This window comes from Scyliorhinus torazame, chromosome 1 (genome assembly GCF_047496885.1).
Source record: "Scyliorhinus torazame isolate Kashiwa2021f chromosome 1, sScyTor2.1, whole genome shotgun sequence".
In the NCBI taxonomy this organism is placed as follows: Eukaryota; Metazoa; Chordata; class Chondrichthyes; order Carcharhiniformes; family Scyliorhinidae; genus Scyliorhinus; species Scyliorhinus torazame.
In genome coordinates this window covers 3636739-3655721 of record NC_092707.1, presented here as the reverse complement: position 1 = coordinate 3655721, position 18983 = coordinate 3636739, and the positions used below count along the sequence as shown (strand labels likewise).

The window sequence follows — 18983 nt, the reverse complement described above, 5'->3', positions numbered from 1 at the left end:
GACAAGGTCCCTCATGGTAGACTAGTACAAAAGGTGAAGTCACACGGGATCAGGGGTGAACTGGCAAGGTGGATACAGAACTGGCTAGGCCATAGAAGGCAGAGGGTAGCAATGGAGGGATGCTTTTCTAATTGGAGGGCTGTGACCAGTGGTGTTCCACAGGGATCAGTGCTGGGACCTTTGCTCTTTGTAGTATATATAAATGATTTGGAGGAAAATGTAACTGGTCTGATTAGTAAGTTTGCAGACGACACAAAGGTTGGTGGAATTGCGGATAGCGATGAGGACTGTCTGAGGATACAGCAGGATTTAGATTGTCTGGAGACTTGGGCGGAGAGATGGCAGATGGAGTTTAACCTGGACAAATGTGAGGTAATGCATTTTGGAAGGGCTAATGCAGGTAGGGAATATACAGTGAATGGTAGAACCCTCAGGAGTATTGAAAGTCAAAGAGATCTAGGAGTACAGGTCCACAGATCACTGAAAGGGGCTACACAGGTGGAGAAGGTAGTCAAGAAGGCATACGGCATGCTTGCCTTCATTGGCCGGGGCATTGAGTATAAGAATTGGCAAGTCATGTTGCAGCTGTATAGAACCTTAGTTAGGCCACACTTGGAGTATAGTGTTCAATTCTGGTCGCCACACTACCAGAAGGATGTGGAGGCTTTAGAGAGGGTGCAGAAGAGATTTACCAGAATGTTGCCTGGTATGGAGGGCATAAGCTATGAGGAGCGATTGAATAAACTCGGTTTGTTCTCACTGGAACGAAGGAGGTTGAGGGGCGACCTGATAGAGGTATACAAAATTATGAGGGGCATAGACAGAGTGGATAGTCAGAGGCTTTTCCCCAGGGTAGAGGGGTCAATTACTAGGGGGCATAGGTTTAAGGTGAGAGGGGCAAAGTTTAGAGTAGATGTACGAGGCAAGTTTTTTACGCAGAGGGTAGTGGGTGCCTGGAACTCACTACCGGAGGAGGTAGTGGAGGCAGGGACGATAGGGACATTTAAGGGGCATCTTGACAAATATATGAATAGGATGGGAATAGAAGGATACGGACCCAGGAAGTGTAGAAGATTGTAGTTTAGTCGGGCAGTATGGTCGGCACGGGCTTGGAGGGCCGAAGGGCCTGTTCCTGTGCTGTACATTTCTTTGTTCTTTGTTCTTTGTTCATATAGCCTCACTGCCCTCTGAGGTGTCCTCTCGCAGTACAGCTGTGATATTCTCCCGAACAAGTAGCGCAACTCCACCTCCCCTTTTACATCCCCCTCTATCCCGCCTGAAACATCTAAATCCTGGAACGTTTAGCTGCCAATCCTGCCCTTCCCTCAACCAGGTCTCTGTAATGGCAACAACATCATAGTTCCAAGTACTAGTCCAAGCTCTAAGTTCATCTGCCTTACCCGTAATGCTCCTTGCATTAAAACATATGCACTTCAGGCCACCAGACCCGCTGTGTTCAGCAACTTCTCCCTGTCTGCTCTGCCTCAGAGCCACACTGTCCCTATTCCCTAGTTCTCCCTCAATGCTCTCACCTTCTGACCTATTGCTCCCGTGCCCACCCCCCTGCCATACTAGTTTAAACCCTCCCGTGTGACACTAGCAAACCTCGCGGCCAGGATATTAATGCCTCTCCGGTTTAGATGCAACCCGTCCTTCTTATACAGGTCACACCTGCCCCGGAAGAGCTCCCAGTGGTCCAGATAATGGAAACCCTCCCTCCTACACCAGCTGTTTAGCCACGTGTTTATCTGCTCTATCTTCCTATTTCTAGCCTCACTGGCACGTGGCACAGGGAGTAATCCCGAGATTACAGCCCTCGAGGTCCTGTCTTTTAACTTTCTGCCTAACTCCCTGAACTCCTGCTGCAGGACCTCATGCCCCTTCCTGCCTATATCGTTCGTACCAATATGTACAACGACCTCTGCCTGTTTGCCCTCCCCCTTCAGGATGCCCTCTACCCATTCGGAGACATCCTGGACCCTGGCACCAGGGAGGCAACATACCATCCTGGAGTCTCTTTCACGTCCACAGAAGCGCCTATCTGTACCCCTGACTATAGAGTCCCTATTACTATTACTCTTCTGCGCTTTGACCCTCCCTTCTGAACATCAGAGCCAGCCGTGGTGCCACTGCTCTGGCTGCTGCTGTTTTCCCCTGATAGGCTATCCCCCCCGACAGTATCCAAAGGGGTATATCTGTTCGAGAGGGGGACAACCACAGGGGATTCCTGCACTGACTGCCTGCCCTTTCTGGTGGTCACCCATTTCTCTGCCTGCACCTTGGGTGTGACCACATTTACATAACTGCGATCTATGACGCTTTCCGCCACCTGCATGCTCCTAAGTGCATCCAATTGCTGCTCCAACCGAACCATGCGGTCTGTGAGGAGCTCCAGTTGGGTGCACTTTCTGCAGATGAAGCCATCCGGGACGCTGGAAGCCTCCCGGACCTGCCACATCTCACAGTCAGAGCACAGCACCCCTCTAACTGACATTGCGTCAATTAATTAAAATTAAAATTTGTCTTTTTTTAAAAAATATATTTTTTTAAATTTCAAAGTTACTGTCAACTATCTGTTTCCTAGCACTAGATTTCTAATAGAAATGCGATAGCTAACTATAGTACTCTCTTTATGCTTTAGAAGTTTATTTGTTTCGCTAAAAAAAATCTTGTGAAAGTATGAAGGATGGTGTCACTCCTTCAGAGTGGATCCGAACTCTTGTCAGAATTCCAAATTTACGGATTTTTTTTTTTCTTTAGAAATGCTGATGTTCGGCATAATCAGTACTTAACCCTGGATCCCAATGTGACTGGTGTTTTCAGAGGGCCGTATCCATTTGGAATTGATCCGGTGAGTGTTCATAGAGTGATACAGCACACAACGAGGCCATTCAGCCCATCACAGCTGTGCTGGTTCAGTGGCTCCCATTCATCCCTGCTCCCAGCTCACTCAGCCCAGAAATCATTTTCCTTTTCATATATTTATTAACATTTTGAAGTAATTTTCAACATAAATTAGGTGCAGGAGTCTGACATTTGACCCCTCGAGCCTGATCCGCCGTTCAATAAGATCATGGCTGGCCTGAGCGTGGCCTCAAATCTATATTCCACCTACCCCCGATAACTTTGTTAGTCAAGAATCTGCCTATATCTGGCTTAAAAACATTCAGTGACTCTGCCTCTTGGGAAAAAGAGTTCTCAAGATTCCCGACCCTCCGAGAAAACAAATCCTCCCAACTCCACCTTAAATGGGAGACGCCCTCGTTCCCAGAAGGGGGAAGCATCCTTTCAGTCTCCACAAGTCCCCAAAATATCTCACCAGTTTCAATCGGGTCACCTCTCATTCCCCAAAATTTCACTGGATCAGACTCTGCCTGCCCCCCCCCCCCCCCATCACCCCCACCCCCCCCACCACCCCCACCCACAACATCACCACCAACACCCCCCAACACCCCACCACCCCCACCCCCACCCACAACATCACCACCACCATCACCCCCCACCCCCACCATCAGCACCACGCCCACCAGCCCCACCCCCACCAGCCCCCCCACAGTCAGCACCATCACCACCCCCACCATCACCCCCCACCCCCACCATCACCACCAACCATGTCCACAAAGTGTACTCCCGGATAGACTTCTTTGTCCTGGGAAGGGCGCTGATCCCGAAGGTGGCAGGAACGGAGTATTCGGCTATAGCCATTTCAGATCATGCCCCACATTGGGTAGATCTGGAAGTAGGAGAGGAAAAGGAACAGCGCCCACTCTGGAGATTAGATATGGGACTGTTGGCGGACGAGGGGGTATGTGTAAGGGTGAGGGGATGTATTGAAAGGTACTTGGAGATCAATGATGACGGAGAAGTCCAGGTGGGAGTGGTCTGGGAGGCGCTGAAGGCGGTGGTTAGAGGGGAGCTGATCTCCATAAGGGCCCATAAGGGGAAACAAGAGGGTAAAGAAAGGGAGAGATTGTTGGGGGAGATTTTGAGGGTGGATAGGCAATATGCGGAGGCTCCAGATGAAGGGCTATACAGGGAAAGATGGAGATTGCACACGGACTTTGACTTGTTGACCACGGGTAAGGCGGACGCACAATGGAGGAAGGCACAGGGAGTGCAGTATGAATATGGAGAGAAGGCGAGCCGGCTGCTGGCCCAACAACTTAGGAAGAGGGGGGCGGCGAGAGAGATCGGAGGAATTAGGGACGAGGAGGGAAAGATGGAACGGGGAGCGGAGAGGGTGAACGGGGTGTTTAAGGTATTTTACGAGAGGCTATATAAGGCTCAACCCCCGGAAGGGAAAGAGGGAATGATGCGTTTCCTAGACCAGCTGGAGTTCCCGAAGGTTGAGGAACAGGAGATGACAGGACTGGGAGCGCAGATTGAGGTGGAGGTGGTAGTAAAAGGAATTGGGAACATGCAGACAGGGAAGGCCCCGGGACCGGATGGGTTCCCGGTGGAGTTCTATAGGAAATACGTGGACCTGCTCGCCCCACTTCTGACGAGAACCTTCAATGAGGCTAGGGAAAGGGGGATACTACCCCCGACGATGTCGGAGGCGACGATATCGCTGATCCTGAAAAGAGACAAAGACCCGCTGCAGTGTGGGTCATACAGGCCTATTTCCCTCTTGAACGTAGATGCCAAGCTTTTGGCCAAGGTGATGGCGACGAGGATAGAGGACTGTGTCCCTGGGGTGGTGCATGATGATCAAACGGGGTTTGTTAAAGGGAGGCAATTGAATGCTAACATACGGAGGCTGTTGGGGGTGATGATGATGCCCCCACCGGAGGGGGAGGCGGAGATAGTGGTGGCGATGGATGCAGAGAAAGCATTTGATAGAGTGGAGTGGGACTACCTGTGGGAAGTACTGAGGAGATTTGGAGAGGGGTTCATTAGATGGGTTCAGCTCCTGTACAGGGCCCCGGGGCATTACAAATAGGCAACGATCTGACCACTTCCGACTATATAGGGGTACAAGACAGGGATGTCCCCTGTCCCCGTTACTGTTTGCGTTGGCAATTGAGCCATTGGCCATAGCGCTGAGGGGCTCTAGGGAGTGGAGGGGGGTACTTAGAGGAGGAGAAGAGCATCGAGTGTCATTATACGCGGATGATTTGTTGTTGTATGTCGCGGACCCAGTGGAGGGGATGCCTGAGATAATGCAGACACTCAGGGAGTTTGGAGAATTTTCAGGATATAAATTGAATATGGGGAAGAGTGAACTGTTTGTGATGCACCCCGGGGAACAGGGCAGGGGAATAGACGATTTACCGTTGAGGAGGGTAAGAAGAGATTTCCGGTATTTAGGGATCCAGGTGACCAGGAACTGGGGAACCTTGCATAAGCTTAACTTGGCACGACTGGTAGAGTAGATGGAAGAGGACTTTAGGAGGTGGGACATGGCGCCCCTGTCATTGGCGGGCAGGGTGCAGGCGGTTAAAATGGTGTCCTTCCGAGGTTTCTTTTTGTGTTCCAGTGCCTCCCTGTACTGATTACAAAGGCCTTTTTTAAGAAGGTGGACAAGAGTATCATGAGCTTTGTGTGGGCTGGAAAGACCCCAAGAGTAAAGAGGGGGTTCCTGCAGCGCAGTAGGGACAGAGGGGGACTGGCACTGCCGAGTCAAAGTGATTATTATTGGGCTGCCAACGTGTCAATGATATGTAAGTGGATGAGGGAAGGGGAAGGAGCGGCGTGGAAAAGACTGGAGATGGCGTCCTGTAGGGGAACTAGCTTAAAAGCACTGGCGACGGCGCCGTTGCCGTTCTCCCCGAAAAAATACACCACAAACCCAGTGGTGGTGGCAACTCTGAAAATTTGGGGGCAGTGGAGACGACATAAGGGAGTGACGGGTGCCTCAGTGTGGTCCCCGATAAGGAACAACCATAGGTTCGTCCCGGGAAGGATAGATGGGGGATTTAAATCTTGGCAGCGAGCAGGAATTGCGAAATTGCAGGACTTGTTCTTAGACGGGATGTTCGCGAGTCTGGGAGCACTGACAGAAAAATATGGGTTGCCACCTGGGAATGCATTTCGCTATATGCAAGTGAGGGCATTTGTGAGGCAACAGGTGAGGGAATTTCCGCAGCTCCCGGCGCAAGAGATCCAGGACAGTGTGATTTCGGGGGCATGGGTGGGTGATGGCAAGGTGTCAGATATATACAGGGAAATGAGAGAGGAGGGGGAGACGATGGTAGAGGAGCTGAAGGGAAAATGGGAGGAGGAGCTGGGGGAAGAGATTGAGGAGGGGCTGTGGGCAGATGCCCTAAGTAGGGTAAACTCTTCGTCCTCGTGTGCCAGGCTCAGCCTGATAAAATTCAAGGTTCTACACAGGGCGCATATGACGGGAGCAAGGCTGAGTAGATTTTTTGGAGTGGAGGATAGGTGCGGGAGATGCGCGGGAAGCCCGGCGAACCACACCCACATGTTTTGGTCATGTCCGGTATTGCATGGGTTCTGAGTGGGTGTGGCAAAAGTGATCTCGAAGGTGGTGGGGGTCCGGTTCAAACCAAGCTGGGGGTTGGCTATATTTGGGGTTGCAGATGAGCCGGGAGTGCAGGAGGCGAGAGAGGCCGACGTGTTGGCCTTTGCGTCCCTAGTAGCCCGGCGAAGGATTCTACTTGTGTGGAAAGAAGCTAAACCCCCGGGCGTGGAGGCCTGGATAAACGACATGGCAGGGTTTATAAAACTGGAGCGGATAAAATATGCATTAAGAGGTTCGGCTCAGGGGTTCACCGGGCGGTGGCAACCGTTCCTCGACTATCTCGCAGAGCGATAAGGGAAAATAGGACAGGCAGCAGCAGCCCAGGGGGGAGGGGGGGGTGGGGCTCATTTGGGTCTTCAGGGGTTTTATGTGTGTGTTTATATATTAGTTATTTATATTTGATTTCACAAAGTTACTATTTTAGTTATTATTTCTGTTGTTTCTTATTTTGTTGTTGGCAGTTGCCGTTAGTTAGCATATTATTTATTTAAAAAACGATCAATGTATATATTATTACAAAGTTGTAAAATGGGAAATTTTTGTTTGATCGAAAAACTTTAATAAAATATATTTAAAAAAAAAAAAAAAAAGTTCTTCCCTCTGTGATCTCATACATAAAGCAGTAAATCAAAATCAAAATTACACAAGCAGGGAGGAAAGAAAGAAAAATATCAAAACACCAAAACCCTTTTCTTCCAGAACGTTGCAACTTAACTCTCAGGAATTAAAAGACCGAAATTTTAAACAAGACATAGCAAAACACTGAACCATTTTCCTCACCACCCTGCCATCTTGCCTCCTCCCCCAAACTCAGACCCCCACAGTTTGAGTTTAAAAGTTATTACACCAGATTGCCAGGTTCTACCCCTCCCCCTCTGACCGATTCTTATCAGTCCCATCACTTTCAAAGAGAATCAAATACAATAGAAGAAGCTCCAAGCAGCTTAATCAAAATCATGCCTGCAAGAATCAACCATCTTTGTTACAGAGAATAAATCAAAATCAAATTACACAAGACGAGAGGTCAGAAAGATTGGTGGAATTGCGGATAGCGATGAGGACTGTCGGAGGATACAGCAGGATTTAGATTGTCTGGAGACTTGGGCGGAGAGATGGCAGATGGAGTTTAATCCGGACAAATGTGAGGTAATGCATTTTGGAAGGTCTAATGCAGGTAGGGAATATACAGTGAATGGTAGAACCCTCAAGAGTATTGAAAGTCAAAGAGATCTAGGAGTACAGGTCCACAGGTCATTGAAAGGGGCAACACAGGTGGAGAAGGTAGTCATGAAGGCATACGGCATGCTTGCCTTCATTGGCCGGGGCATTGAGTATAAGAATTGGCAAGTCATGTTGCAGCTGTATAGAACCTTAGTTAGGCCACACTTGGAGTATAGTGTTCAATTCTGGTCGCCACACTACCAGAAGGATGTGGAGGCTTTAGAGAGGGGGCAGAAGAGATTTACCAGAATGTTGCCTGGTATGGAGGGCATTAGCTATGAGGAGCGATTGAATAAACTCGGTTTGTTCTCACTGGAACGAAGGAGGTTGAGGGGAGACCTGATAGAGGTATACAAAATTATGAGGGGCATAGACAGAGTGGATAGTCAGAGGCTTTTCCCCAGGGTAGAGGGGTCAATTAGGGGGCATAGGTTTAAGGTGAGAGGGGCAAGGTTTAGAGTAGATGTACGAGGCAAGTTTTTTACGCAGAGGGTAGTGGGTGCCTGGAACTCGCTACCGGAGGAGGTAGTGGAAGCAGGGACGATAGGGACATTTAAGGGGCATCTTGACAAATATATGAATAGGATGGGAATAGAAGGATACGGACCCAGGAAGTGTAGAAGATTGTAGTTTAGTCGGGCAGCATGGTCGGCACGGGCTTGGAGGGCCGAAGGGCCTGTTCCTGTGCTGTACATTTCTTTGTTCTTTGTTCTTTGTTTTGAGAGAAAAGAAAAGAGAGAAAAACATTAAAAAAAATAAAATAAGACACCCAAACCCTTTTCTTCCCGAACATCGCAACTTAACTGACAGAATTAAAAGACTGAAATTTTAAACAAGACAAAGCAAAACACAAAACCATGTTTCTCTCCTCCCCGTCACTCCATCCCGTCCCTCAAATCAGCCCACCGCAGTTAGAATTTAAGAGTCCTTAAGCCAGATTATTGTCTTTCACGAAAGTAACCACCTCTTCCGGAGAATTGAAGATCAGCTCCCAGTTCTCGTAGGCCACCCAAAGACGCGGCGGGTATAACAGTCCGAATTTAATGTCTTTCTCAAACAGGGCCGCCTTAATTTTGTTGAAACTTGCTCTCTTTGCGAGTTCTGGTCCCCAGTTTTACATAAGAACATAAGAACTAGGAGCAGGAGTAGGCCATCTGGCCCCTCGAGCCTGCTCCACCATTCAATGAGATCATGGCTGATCTTTTGTGGACTCAGCTCCACTTTCCGGCCCGAACACCATAACCCTTAATCCCTTTTTTCTTCAAAAAACTATCATTCTTTATCTTAAAAAACTTTTAATGAAGGAGCCTCTACTGCTTCACTGGGCAGGGAATTCCATAGATTCACAACCCTTTGGGTGTGAAGAAGTTTCTCCGAAACTCAGTCCTAAATGTACTTCCCCTTATTTTGAGGCTATGCCCCCTCGTGCTGCTTTCACCCGCCAGTGGAAACAACCTGCCCGCATCTATCCTGTCTATTCCTTTCATAATCTTTTATGTTTCTATAAGATTCCCCCTCATCCTTCTAAATTCCATCGAGTACAGTCCCAGTCTACTCAACCTCTCCTCGTAATCCAACCCCTTCAGCTCTGGGATTAACCTAGTGAATCTCCTCTGCACACCCTCCAGTGCCAGTATGTCCTTTCTCAAGTAAGGAGACCAAAACTGAACACAATACTCCAGGTGTGGCCTCACTAACACCTTATACAATTGCAGCAGAACCTCCCCAGTCTTAAACTCCATCCCTCTAGCAATGAAGGACAAAATTCCATTTGCCTTCTTAATCACCTGTTGCACCTGTAAACCAACTTTTTGCGACTCATGCACTAGCACACCCAGGTCTCTCTGCACAGCAGCATGTTTTAATGTTTTATCATTTAAATAATAATCCCTTTTGCTGTTATTCCTACCAAAATGGATAACCACACATTTGTCAACATTGTATTCCATCTGCCAGACCCTAGCCCATTCACTTACCCTATCCAAATCCCTCTGCAGACTTCTAGTATCCTCTGCACTTTTTGCTTTACCACTTATCTTAGTGTCGTCTGCAAACTTGGACACATTGCCCTTGGTCCCCAACTCCAAATCATCTATGTAAATTGTGAACTGTGTGGGCCCAACACTGATCCCTGAGGGACACCACTAGCTACTGATTGCCAACCAGAGAAACACCCATTAATCCCCACTCTTTGCTTTCTATTAATTAACCAATCCTCTATCCATGCTCCTACTTTCCCCTTAATGCCATGCATCTTTATCTTATGCAGCAACCTTTTGTGTGGCACCTTGTCAAAAGTTTTCTGGAAATCCAGATATACCACATCCATTGGCTCCCCGTTATCTACCGCACTGTTAATGTCCTCAAAAAATTTCACTGAATTAGTTAGGCATAACCTGCCCTTTATGAACCCATGCTGCGTCTGCCCAATGGGACAATTTCCATCCAGATGCCTCGCTATTTCTTCCTTAATGATAGATTCCAGCATCTTCCCTACTACCGAAGTTAAGCTCACTGGCCTATAATTACCCACTTTCTGCCTACCTCCTTTTTTAAACAGTGGTGTCACGGTTTGCTAATTTCCAATCCGCTGGGACCACCCCAGCGTCTAGTGCATTTTGGTAAATTATCACTAGTGCATTTGCAATTTCCCTAGCCATCTCTTTTAGCACTCTGGGATGCATTCCATCAGGTCCAGGAGACTTGTCTACCTTTAGCCCCATTAGCTTGCCCATCACTACCTCCTTAGTGATAACAATCCTCTCAAGGTCCTCACCTGTCATAGCCTCATTTCCATCAGTCACTGGCATGTTATTTGTGTCTTCCACTGTGAAGACCGGCCCAAAAAACCTGTTCAGTTCCTCAGCCATTTCCTCATCTCCCATTATTAAATCTCCCCTCTCATCCTCTAAAGGACCAATATTTACCTTAGCCACTCTTTTTTGTTTTATGTATTTGTAGAAACGTTTACTGTCTGTTTTTATATTCTGAGCAAGTTTACTCTCATAATCTATTTTACTCTTCTTTATAGCTTTTTTAGTAGCTTTCTGTTGCCCCCTAAAGATTTCCCAGTCCTCTAGTCTCCCACTGATCTTTGCTACTTGGTACACCCGGATCTCTGCTACTTGGATCTTTGCTACTTGGTACACCCGGATCTCCGATTCTTCCCACATGTACCGTTTCGTCTGCCTGGCCCACTTCATGATACGCTCCTTGTCGAGCAATCGATGTAGCCTCACCACCATGGCCCTCGAGGGCTCACAACCCTAGGGCTTACGTACGAGCACCCTGTGCGCCCGGTCCACCTCCAGCGGCTTGTCAAACACATCGGCCCCGACCATCTCCTGCAACATCTTCCCCACATACGCTCCCTCCTTCCCCTCTGGCAACCCGATGATTTGGATATTTTGCCTGTGAAACCGGTTCTCCAAGACCTCCGCTTTATCAAGCAGGCGTTTCTGGCTGTCCTGTAGTCTGCTAATTTCCAAAGCCATTCCTCCTCCTGTTCAGTCGCCAGCTCCTGCAACTTTAGAATCTCATCCCTGGGTCGTCATTTTCTCCTCCACCCGGTCAACCACCACCTTAATCGAGGCTCTCATCTGGGTCACATCTTCTGCACACTCCTTGCGATGCCGGGCGAACTTCTCATCCAGGAACTCGACCCATTGCTCCATCGACCAGTGAGCTGCGTTGTCTTGTTACCATTGAGCTCGATGACCTCTGATTCTTGCTTTCACTCGTCTTTTGGTTTCTCCTTTTCCGACTCTTATTTGGACACGATTCCATAAATTGAGGGTCACCTCCTTTTCCTCTCCTTTCGATCAATTTATGTTGAGAAATTTTCTGAAAAATCCAGCTTAGACACCATTAAAAAAAACCACTACAGGCGAGAGCTGCTGAATGTGCGACCGTTTACTCCACAGCCGCCACCGGAACCCTCCCTCCCTTGTTAAACAGCGGTGTTACACTAACCACTTTCCAGTCCTGTGGAACCCTTCCTGCCTCCAGTGATTCCTGAAAGATCATCACTAAGACCTCCACAATTTCCTCAGTTATCTCTTTTAGAACCCTGGGGTGTAGTCCATCCGGTCCAGGTGACTTATCCACCTTCAGACCTTTCAGTTTCCCCAAAACCTTCTCATCTGCCCCCTGGTTCTCCTGGAGCTCTGGCATCCCACTGGTGTCTTCCACTGTGAAGACTGATGCAAAGTAACTATTCAGTTCGTCTGCCATTTCTTTGTTTCCTATTATTACTTCTCCAGCCACATTTCAATGTCTATTTTTGCCTCTCTCTCACCTTTTATATATTGGAAAAAAGCTCTTCCTATCTTTATATTACTAGCTAGCTTGCACTCATACTTCATCTTCTCCCCCGTTATTGCTTTTTTAGTTGTCCTCTGCTCGCTTTTAAAGGCTTCCCAATCCTCTGGCTTCCCACTAATCCTCGCCATTTTGTATGCTTTTTCTTTAGCCTTTATGCTGTCCTTGACATCCCTCGTCAGCCATGGATGCCTTGTCCTCCCCTTAGCATGTTTCCTCCTCTTTGGGATGAATTTCTGCTGTGCCTCCCTAATTACCCCCAAAACTCCTGCCATTGCTGTTCCACTGTCTTCCCTGCTAGGCTCCTTTTCCAATCAACTCTGGCCAGCTCCTCCCTCGTGTCTTTGTAGTTACCCTTATTTAATTGGAATACCGTTACATCAGATTGCAGCTTCTCCCTCTCAAACTGCAGAGTAAATTCTATCACATTGTGGTCACTGCTCCCTAAGGGTTCCTTAAGTTCCCTAATCAAGTCTGCCTCATTACACATCACCAAATCCCGAATTGCCTGTTCCCTAGTGGGCTCTGTCACAAGCTGCTCCAAAAAACCATCTCTTAGACATTCCACAAATTCCTTTTCTTGGGATCCACGACCAACCTGATTTTCCCAGTCCGCCTGCATATTGAAGTTCCCCCATGATTATTGTAATATTGCCTTTTTTACATGCCTTTTCTATCTCCTGATTTATTTTCTGCCCCACATCCTGACTACTGCTAGGGGGCCTGTACATCAACTCCCATCAGGGTCTTATGCCTACTCTCTGTTTCCTGTTAGCCAGCCAATCCTCTGCCTATGCCAATAGAATGTGGGTTATTGTAAGGGGAATTGAGTACAATTGAGTAGGTGTTTTAGTAAGCTCAGAGAAGGAGGCAAAAGAGGGGGAGGTGTGGCGCTGCTAGTCAAGAGCAGTATTATGGTGGCGGAGAGGATGCTAGATGGGGACTCTTCTTCCGAGGTAGTATGGGCTGAAGTTAGAAACAGGAAAGGAGAGGTCACCCTGTTGGGAGTTTTTTATCGGCCTCCTAATAGTTCTAGGGATGTAGAGGAAAGGATGGCGAAGATGATTCTGGATAAGAGCGAAAGTAACAGGGTAGTTATTATGGGAGACTTTAACTTTCCAAATGTTGACTGGAAAAGATATAGTTCGAGTACAATAGATGGGTCGTTTTTTGTACAGTGTGTGCAGGAGGGTTTCCTGAAACAATATGTTGACAGGCCAACAAGAGGCGAGGCCACGTTGGATTTGGTTTTGGGTAATGAACCAGGCCAGGTGTTGGATTTGGAGGTAGGAGAGCACTTTGGGGACAGTGACCACAATTCGGTGACGTTTACGTTAATGATGGAAAGGGATAAGTATACACCGCAGGGCAAGAGTTATAGCTGGGGGAAGGGCAATTATGACGCCATTAGACGTGACTTGGGGGGGGATAAGGTGGAGAAGTAGGCTGCAAGTGTTGGGCACACTGGATAAGTGGGGCTTGTTCAAGGATCAGCTACTGCGTGTTCTTGATAAGTATGTACCGGTCAGGCAGGGAGGAAGGCATCGAGCGAGGGAACTGTGGTTTACCAAGGAAGTGGAATCTCTTGTTAAGAGGAAGAAGGAGGCCTATGTGAAGATGAGGTGTGAAGTTTCAGTTGGGGCAATGGATAGTTACAAGGTAGCGAGGAAGGATCTAAAGAGAGAGCTAAGACGAGCAAGGAGGGGACATGAGAAGTATTTGGCAGGTAGGATCAAGGAAAACCCAAACGCTTTCTATAGGTATGTCAGGAATAAGCGAATGACTAGGGAAAGAGTAGGACGAGTCAAGGACTGGGATGGGAAATTGTGTGTGGAGTCTGAAGAGATAGGCGAGATACTAAATTAATATTTTTCGTCAGTATTCACTCAGGAAAAAGATAATGTTGTGGAGGAGAATGCTGAGTCCCAGGCTAATAGAATAGATGGCATTGAGGTACGTAGGGAAGAGGTGTTGGCAATTCTGGACAGGCTGAAAATAGATAAGTCTCCGGGACCTGATGGGATTTATCCTAGGATTCTCTGGGAGGCCAGGGAAGAGATTGCTGGACCTTTGGCTTTGATTTTTATGTCATCATTGGCTACAGGAATAGTGCCAGAGGACTGGAGGACAGCAAATGTGATCCCTTTGTTCAAAAAGGGGAGCAGAGACAACCCCGGCAACTATAGACCGGTGAGCCTCACGTCTGTAGTGGGTAAAGTCTTGGAGGGGATTATAAGAGACAAGATTTATAATCATCTAGATAGGAATAATATGATCAGGGATAGTCAGCATGGCTTTGTGAAGGGTAGGTCATGCCTCACAAACCTTATTGAGTTCTTTGAGAAGGTGACTGAACAGGTAGACGAGGGTAGAGCAGTTGATGTGGTGTATATGGATTTCAGCAAAGCGTTTGATAAGGTTCCCCACGATAGGCTATTGCAAAAAATACGGAGGCTGGGGATTGAGGGTGATTTAGAGATGTGGATCGGAAATTGGCTAGCTGAAAGAAGACAGAGGGTGGTGGTTGATGGGAAATGTTCAGAATGGAGTTCAGTCACAAGTGGAGTACCACAAGGATCTGTTCTGGGGCCGTTGCTGTTTGTCATTTTTATCAATGACCTAGAGGAAGGCGCAGAAGGGTGGGTGAGTAAATTTGCAGACGATACTAAAGTCGGTGGTGTTGTCGATAGTGTGGAAAGATGTAGCAGGTTACAGAGGGATATAGATAAGCTGCAGAGCTGGGCTGAGAGGTGGCAAATGGAGTTTAATGTAGAGAAGTGTGAGGTGATTCACTTTGGAAGGAATAACAGGAATGCGGAATATTTGGCTAATGGTAAAGTTCTTGAAAGTGTGGATGAGCAGAGGGATCTAGGTGTCCATGTACATAGATCCCTGAAAGTTGCCACCCAGGTTGATAGGGTTGTGAAGAAGGCCTATGGAGTGTTGGCCTTTATTGGTAGAGGGATTGAGTTCCGGAGTCGGGAGGTCATGTTGCAGCTGTACAGAACTCTGGTACGGCCGCATTTGGAGTATTGCGTACAGTTCTGGTCACCGCATTATAGGAAGGACGTGGAGGCTTTGAAGCGGGTGCAGAGGAGATTTACCAGGATGTTGCCTGGTATGGAGGGAAAATCTTATGAGGAAAGGCTGATGGACTTGAGGTTGTTTTCGTTGGAGAGAAGAAGGTTAAGAGGAGACTTAATAGAGGCATACAAAATGATCAGGGGGTTGGATAGGGTGGACAGTGAGAGCCTTCTCCCGCGGATGGAAATGGCTGGCACGAGGGGACATAACTTTAAACTGAGGGGTAATAGATATAGGACAGAGGTCAGGGGTAGGTTCTTTACGCAAAGAGTAGTGAGGCCGTGGAATGCCCTACCTGCTACAGTAGTGAACTCGCCAACATTGAGGGCATTTAAAAGTTTATTGGATAAACATATGGATGATAATGGCATAGTGTAGGTTAGATGGCTTTTGTTTCGGTGCAACATCGTGGGCCGAAGGGCCTGTACTGCGCTGTATTGTTCTATGTTCTATGTTCTATATGTAACAGTAGGGAGGTGATGCTTCAGTTACACAGGGCTTTGGTGAGGCCACATCTGGAGTACTAGAGGTCACAGGTTAAAAATAAGGGGTTGTCCATTTAAGCCAGAGATGGGAAGATTTTATTTCTCAGAGTTGAGACTTTGGAACTCTCTTCTTCAAAAGGCAGAGTTTTTGAATATTCTAAGCCAGAGGTAGATAGATTCTTGATAAGTAACAGAGATGAAAAGTTATCAGGGGTATTTGTGTCTGTCTTGTTTGTGTGGGTAGAGGGGGAGTCAGATATTAGCTTGACGTTAAACAGCTGTATTCACTGCATATTTTGTATTTGTTCTCGTTATAAATAAACATTAATTGTGTTTAAATTGACACACCTGATGATTAATTATTGGAGAGCCAAGGACCCATGTTTTGGGGTATTTTTCTGAGATTTATTGGTTAAGTCATTTGCGCCTCTGGGGCCTGTGGGGCTGGAATTGACCGCACACTAGCCCAGGATGTTGTGACGTTACAATCCAATCAGCCATATCTTATTGAATAGCAGAGCAGGTACGAGGGGCTGAATGGCCTATTCCTACTCCTAACTGGTATGTTCATAATATGTTATCTGCGACACAATGAGCTCTTACATTGTCTGGTAACCTTTGATGTCGCACCTTGTCAAATGCCTTCTGGATCTCTAAGTACAGCACATCCACAGGTTACCCTTTATCCTTCTTGCTTTTTACTTAAAGAACTCCAATAATTTAGTCCAATATATTTCCCTTTCACAAAACCACGTTAACTCTGCTTCATTGCACTCTGATTTTTTCATTTTCTTGGTACCCTTTCCCTGCTGATTGTAATTGTTTTGAAATGAAAATGAAAATCGCTTATTGTCACAAGTAGGCTTCAAATGAAGTTTGGATTGGATTGGATTTGTTTATTGTCACGTGTACCGAGGCACAGTGAAAAGTATTTTTCTGCGAGCAGCTCAACAGATCATTAAGTACATGGGAAGAAAAGGGAATAAAAGAAAATACATAATAGGGCAACACAACATATACAATGTAACTACATAAGCACCGGCATCGGGTGAAGCATACAGGGTGTAGTGTTAATGAGGTCAGTCCATAAGAGGGTTGTTTAGGAGTCTGGTGACAGTGGGGAAGAAGCTGTTTTTGAGGCTGTTCGTGCGTGTTCTCAGACTTCTGTATCTCCTGCCCGATGGAAGAAGTTGGAAGAGTGAGTAAGCCGGGTGGGAGGGATCTTTGATTATGCTGCCCGCTTTCCCCAGGCAGCGGGAGGTGTAGATGGAGTCAATGGATGGGAGGCAGGTTTGTGTGATGGACTGGGTGGTGTTCACGACTCTCTGAAGTTTCTTGCGGTCCTGGGCCGAGCAGTTGCCATACCAGGCTGTGATGCAGCCCGATAGGATGCTTTCTATGGTGCATCTGTAAAAGTTGGTAAGAGTCAATGTGGACATGCCGAATTTCCTTAGTTTCCTGAGGAAGTATAGGCGCTGTTGTGCTTTCTTGGTGGTAGCGTCGACGTGGGTGGACCAGGACAGATTTTTGGAGATGTGTACCCCTAGGAATTTGAAACTGCTAACCATCTCCACCTCGGCCCCGTTGATGCTGACAGGCGTGTGTACAGTATTTTGCTTCCTGAAGTCAATGACCAGCTCTTTAGTTTTGCTGGCATTGAGGGAGAGATCATTGTCGCTACACCACTCCACTAGGTTCTCTATCTCCCTCCTGTATTCGGACTCATCGTTATTCGAGATCCGGCCCACTATGGTCGTATCGTCAGCAAACTTGTAGATGGAGTTGGAACCAAGTTTTGCCACGCAGTCGTGTGTGTACAGGGAGTAGAGTAGGGGGCTACGTACGCAGCCTTGCGGGGCGCCGGTGGTGTTACTATAAAAAGCCCCTAGTCGCCACATTCCGGCGCCTGTTCAGGGAGGCTGGTACGGGAATTGAACCTGCGCTGCTGGCCTTGTTCTTCTTTACAAGCCAGCTGTTTAGCCCACTATGCTAAACCAGCCCCTGTGAAAAGTTACTGTGAAAAGCCCCTAGTCGCCACATTCCAGTGCCTGTTCGGGGAGGCTGCTACAGGAATTGAACCGTGCCTGCCTTGCTCTGCTTTAAAAGCCAGCGATTTAGCCCAGTGTGCTAAACCAGCCCCTCTTTTTAAGTTCCTCCCTCCCATGGCTCTGGATTCACAATTATTTGTGTCTTCTACAGTTGAAGACTGATGCAAAATATCTGCTCAATTCATCAGATATTTCCTTATTTACCATTATTAATTGTCCATTTTTTCTCTCTCTCCAAAAGGCCTACGTTAACATTTTTCCTTTTTTAATTATATCAACTCTGACTGGCTGTTTTTATATTTCTACCTAGCTTTCTCTCGTACTCTAATTTCTCCCTTCTTATTAATCTTTTCGTCAGTCTTTGTTGTTCTATATATCCTGTTCAATCTTCTGACCAGCCATTCCTCTTTTTTTTATTTGACACTATCTTTAACTTCCTTGGTTACCACAGGTGGCGTGGCCTTCCCTTGGAGTCTTTCTTTCTCGCTGGAATGTATCTTTTCTGAGTATTCTGAAATATCTCCTTAAATGTCTGCCACTGCATCTCCACTGTCCTATCCCTTAGTCCCACTGTCCTATCCCTTAGTCCCACTGTCCTATCCCTTAGTCCCACTGTCCTGTCCCTTAGTCCCACTGTCCTGTCCCTTAGTCCCACTGTCCTATCCCTTAGTCCCACTGTCCTATCCCTTAGTCCCACTGTCCTGTCCCTTAGTCCCACTGTCCTGTCCCTTAGTCCCACTGTCCTGTCCCTTACTCCCACTGTCCTGTCCCTTACTCCCACTGTCCTGTCCCTTAGTCCCACTGTCCTATCCCTTACTCCCACTGTCCTATCCCTTAGTCCCACTGTCCTATCCCTTAGCCCCACTGTCCAAGGATGTGCAGGTTGGGTGGATTGGTCATGCTATGTTTCCCCTTAGTGTCCAACGGTGTGCAGGCTAGGTGGGGTTACTGGGATAGGACGAGGGGGTGGGCATAGGTAGAGTGCTCTTTTGGTAGGTTGGTGCAGATGCAATGGGCTGAATGGCTTCCTGCACTGTGGAGATTCTACTGGCATTAGCAGATCTAATACAGTCTGTTCCCTGGTCGGTGCTAAAATGTGCTGCTCCAAAAGACTGTCCCCAAAACACACACTGAACTCATCATCCAGGCTACCGTTGCCAATCTGAATTGTCCAATCGATATGTAGGATAAAATCACCCACGATTATTGTTGTACCTTTCTCACAAGCCCTCATTATTTCTTCCTGTATACCCTGTACTACAGTGGGGTTGGGGGCCTATAAACCACTCTCTCAAAAGTGAATTCTTACCTTTACTAAATCTCGTCTCTACCCAAACTGAT

General features: G+C 47.4%; 1 protein-coding gene across 4 annotated transcripts in view; it reads left to right on the top strand.

The window, feature by feature from the left end:
* The window catches only part of LOC140426618 (V-type proton ATPase 116 kDa subunit a 2-like), a 155806-nt gene that overhangs the window by 115087 nt on the left and 21736 nt on the right, over positions 1-18983 (top strand). For all 4 annotated transcript variants that reach the window (XR_011948248.1, XM_072511843.1, XM_072511769.1 and 1 more), the window contains one exon: positions 2761-2851. Coding sequence is in view for 3 of the 4 variants with exons in the window: in XM_072511843.1 (XP_072367944.1) it covers positions 2761-2851 (91 nt within the window). In the remaining variant the exon portion in view is untranslated. The remainder of the gene's footprint in view (positions 1-2760; positions 2852-18983) is intronic.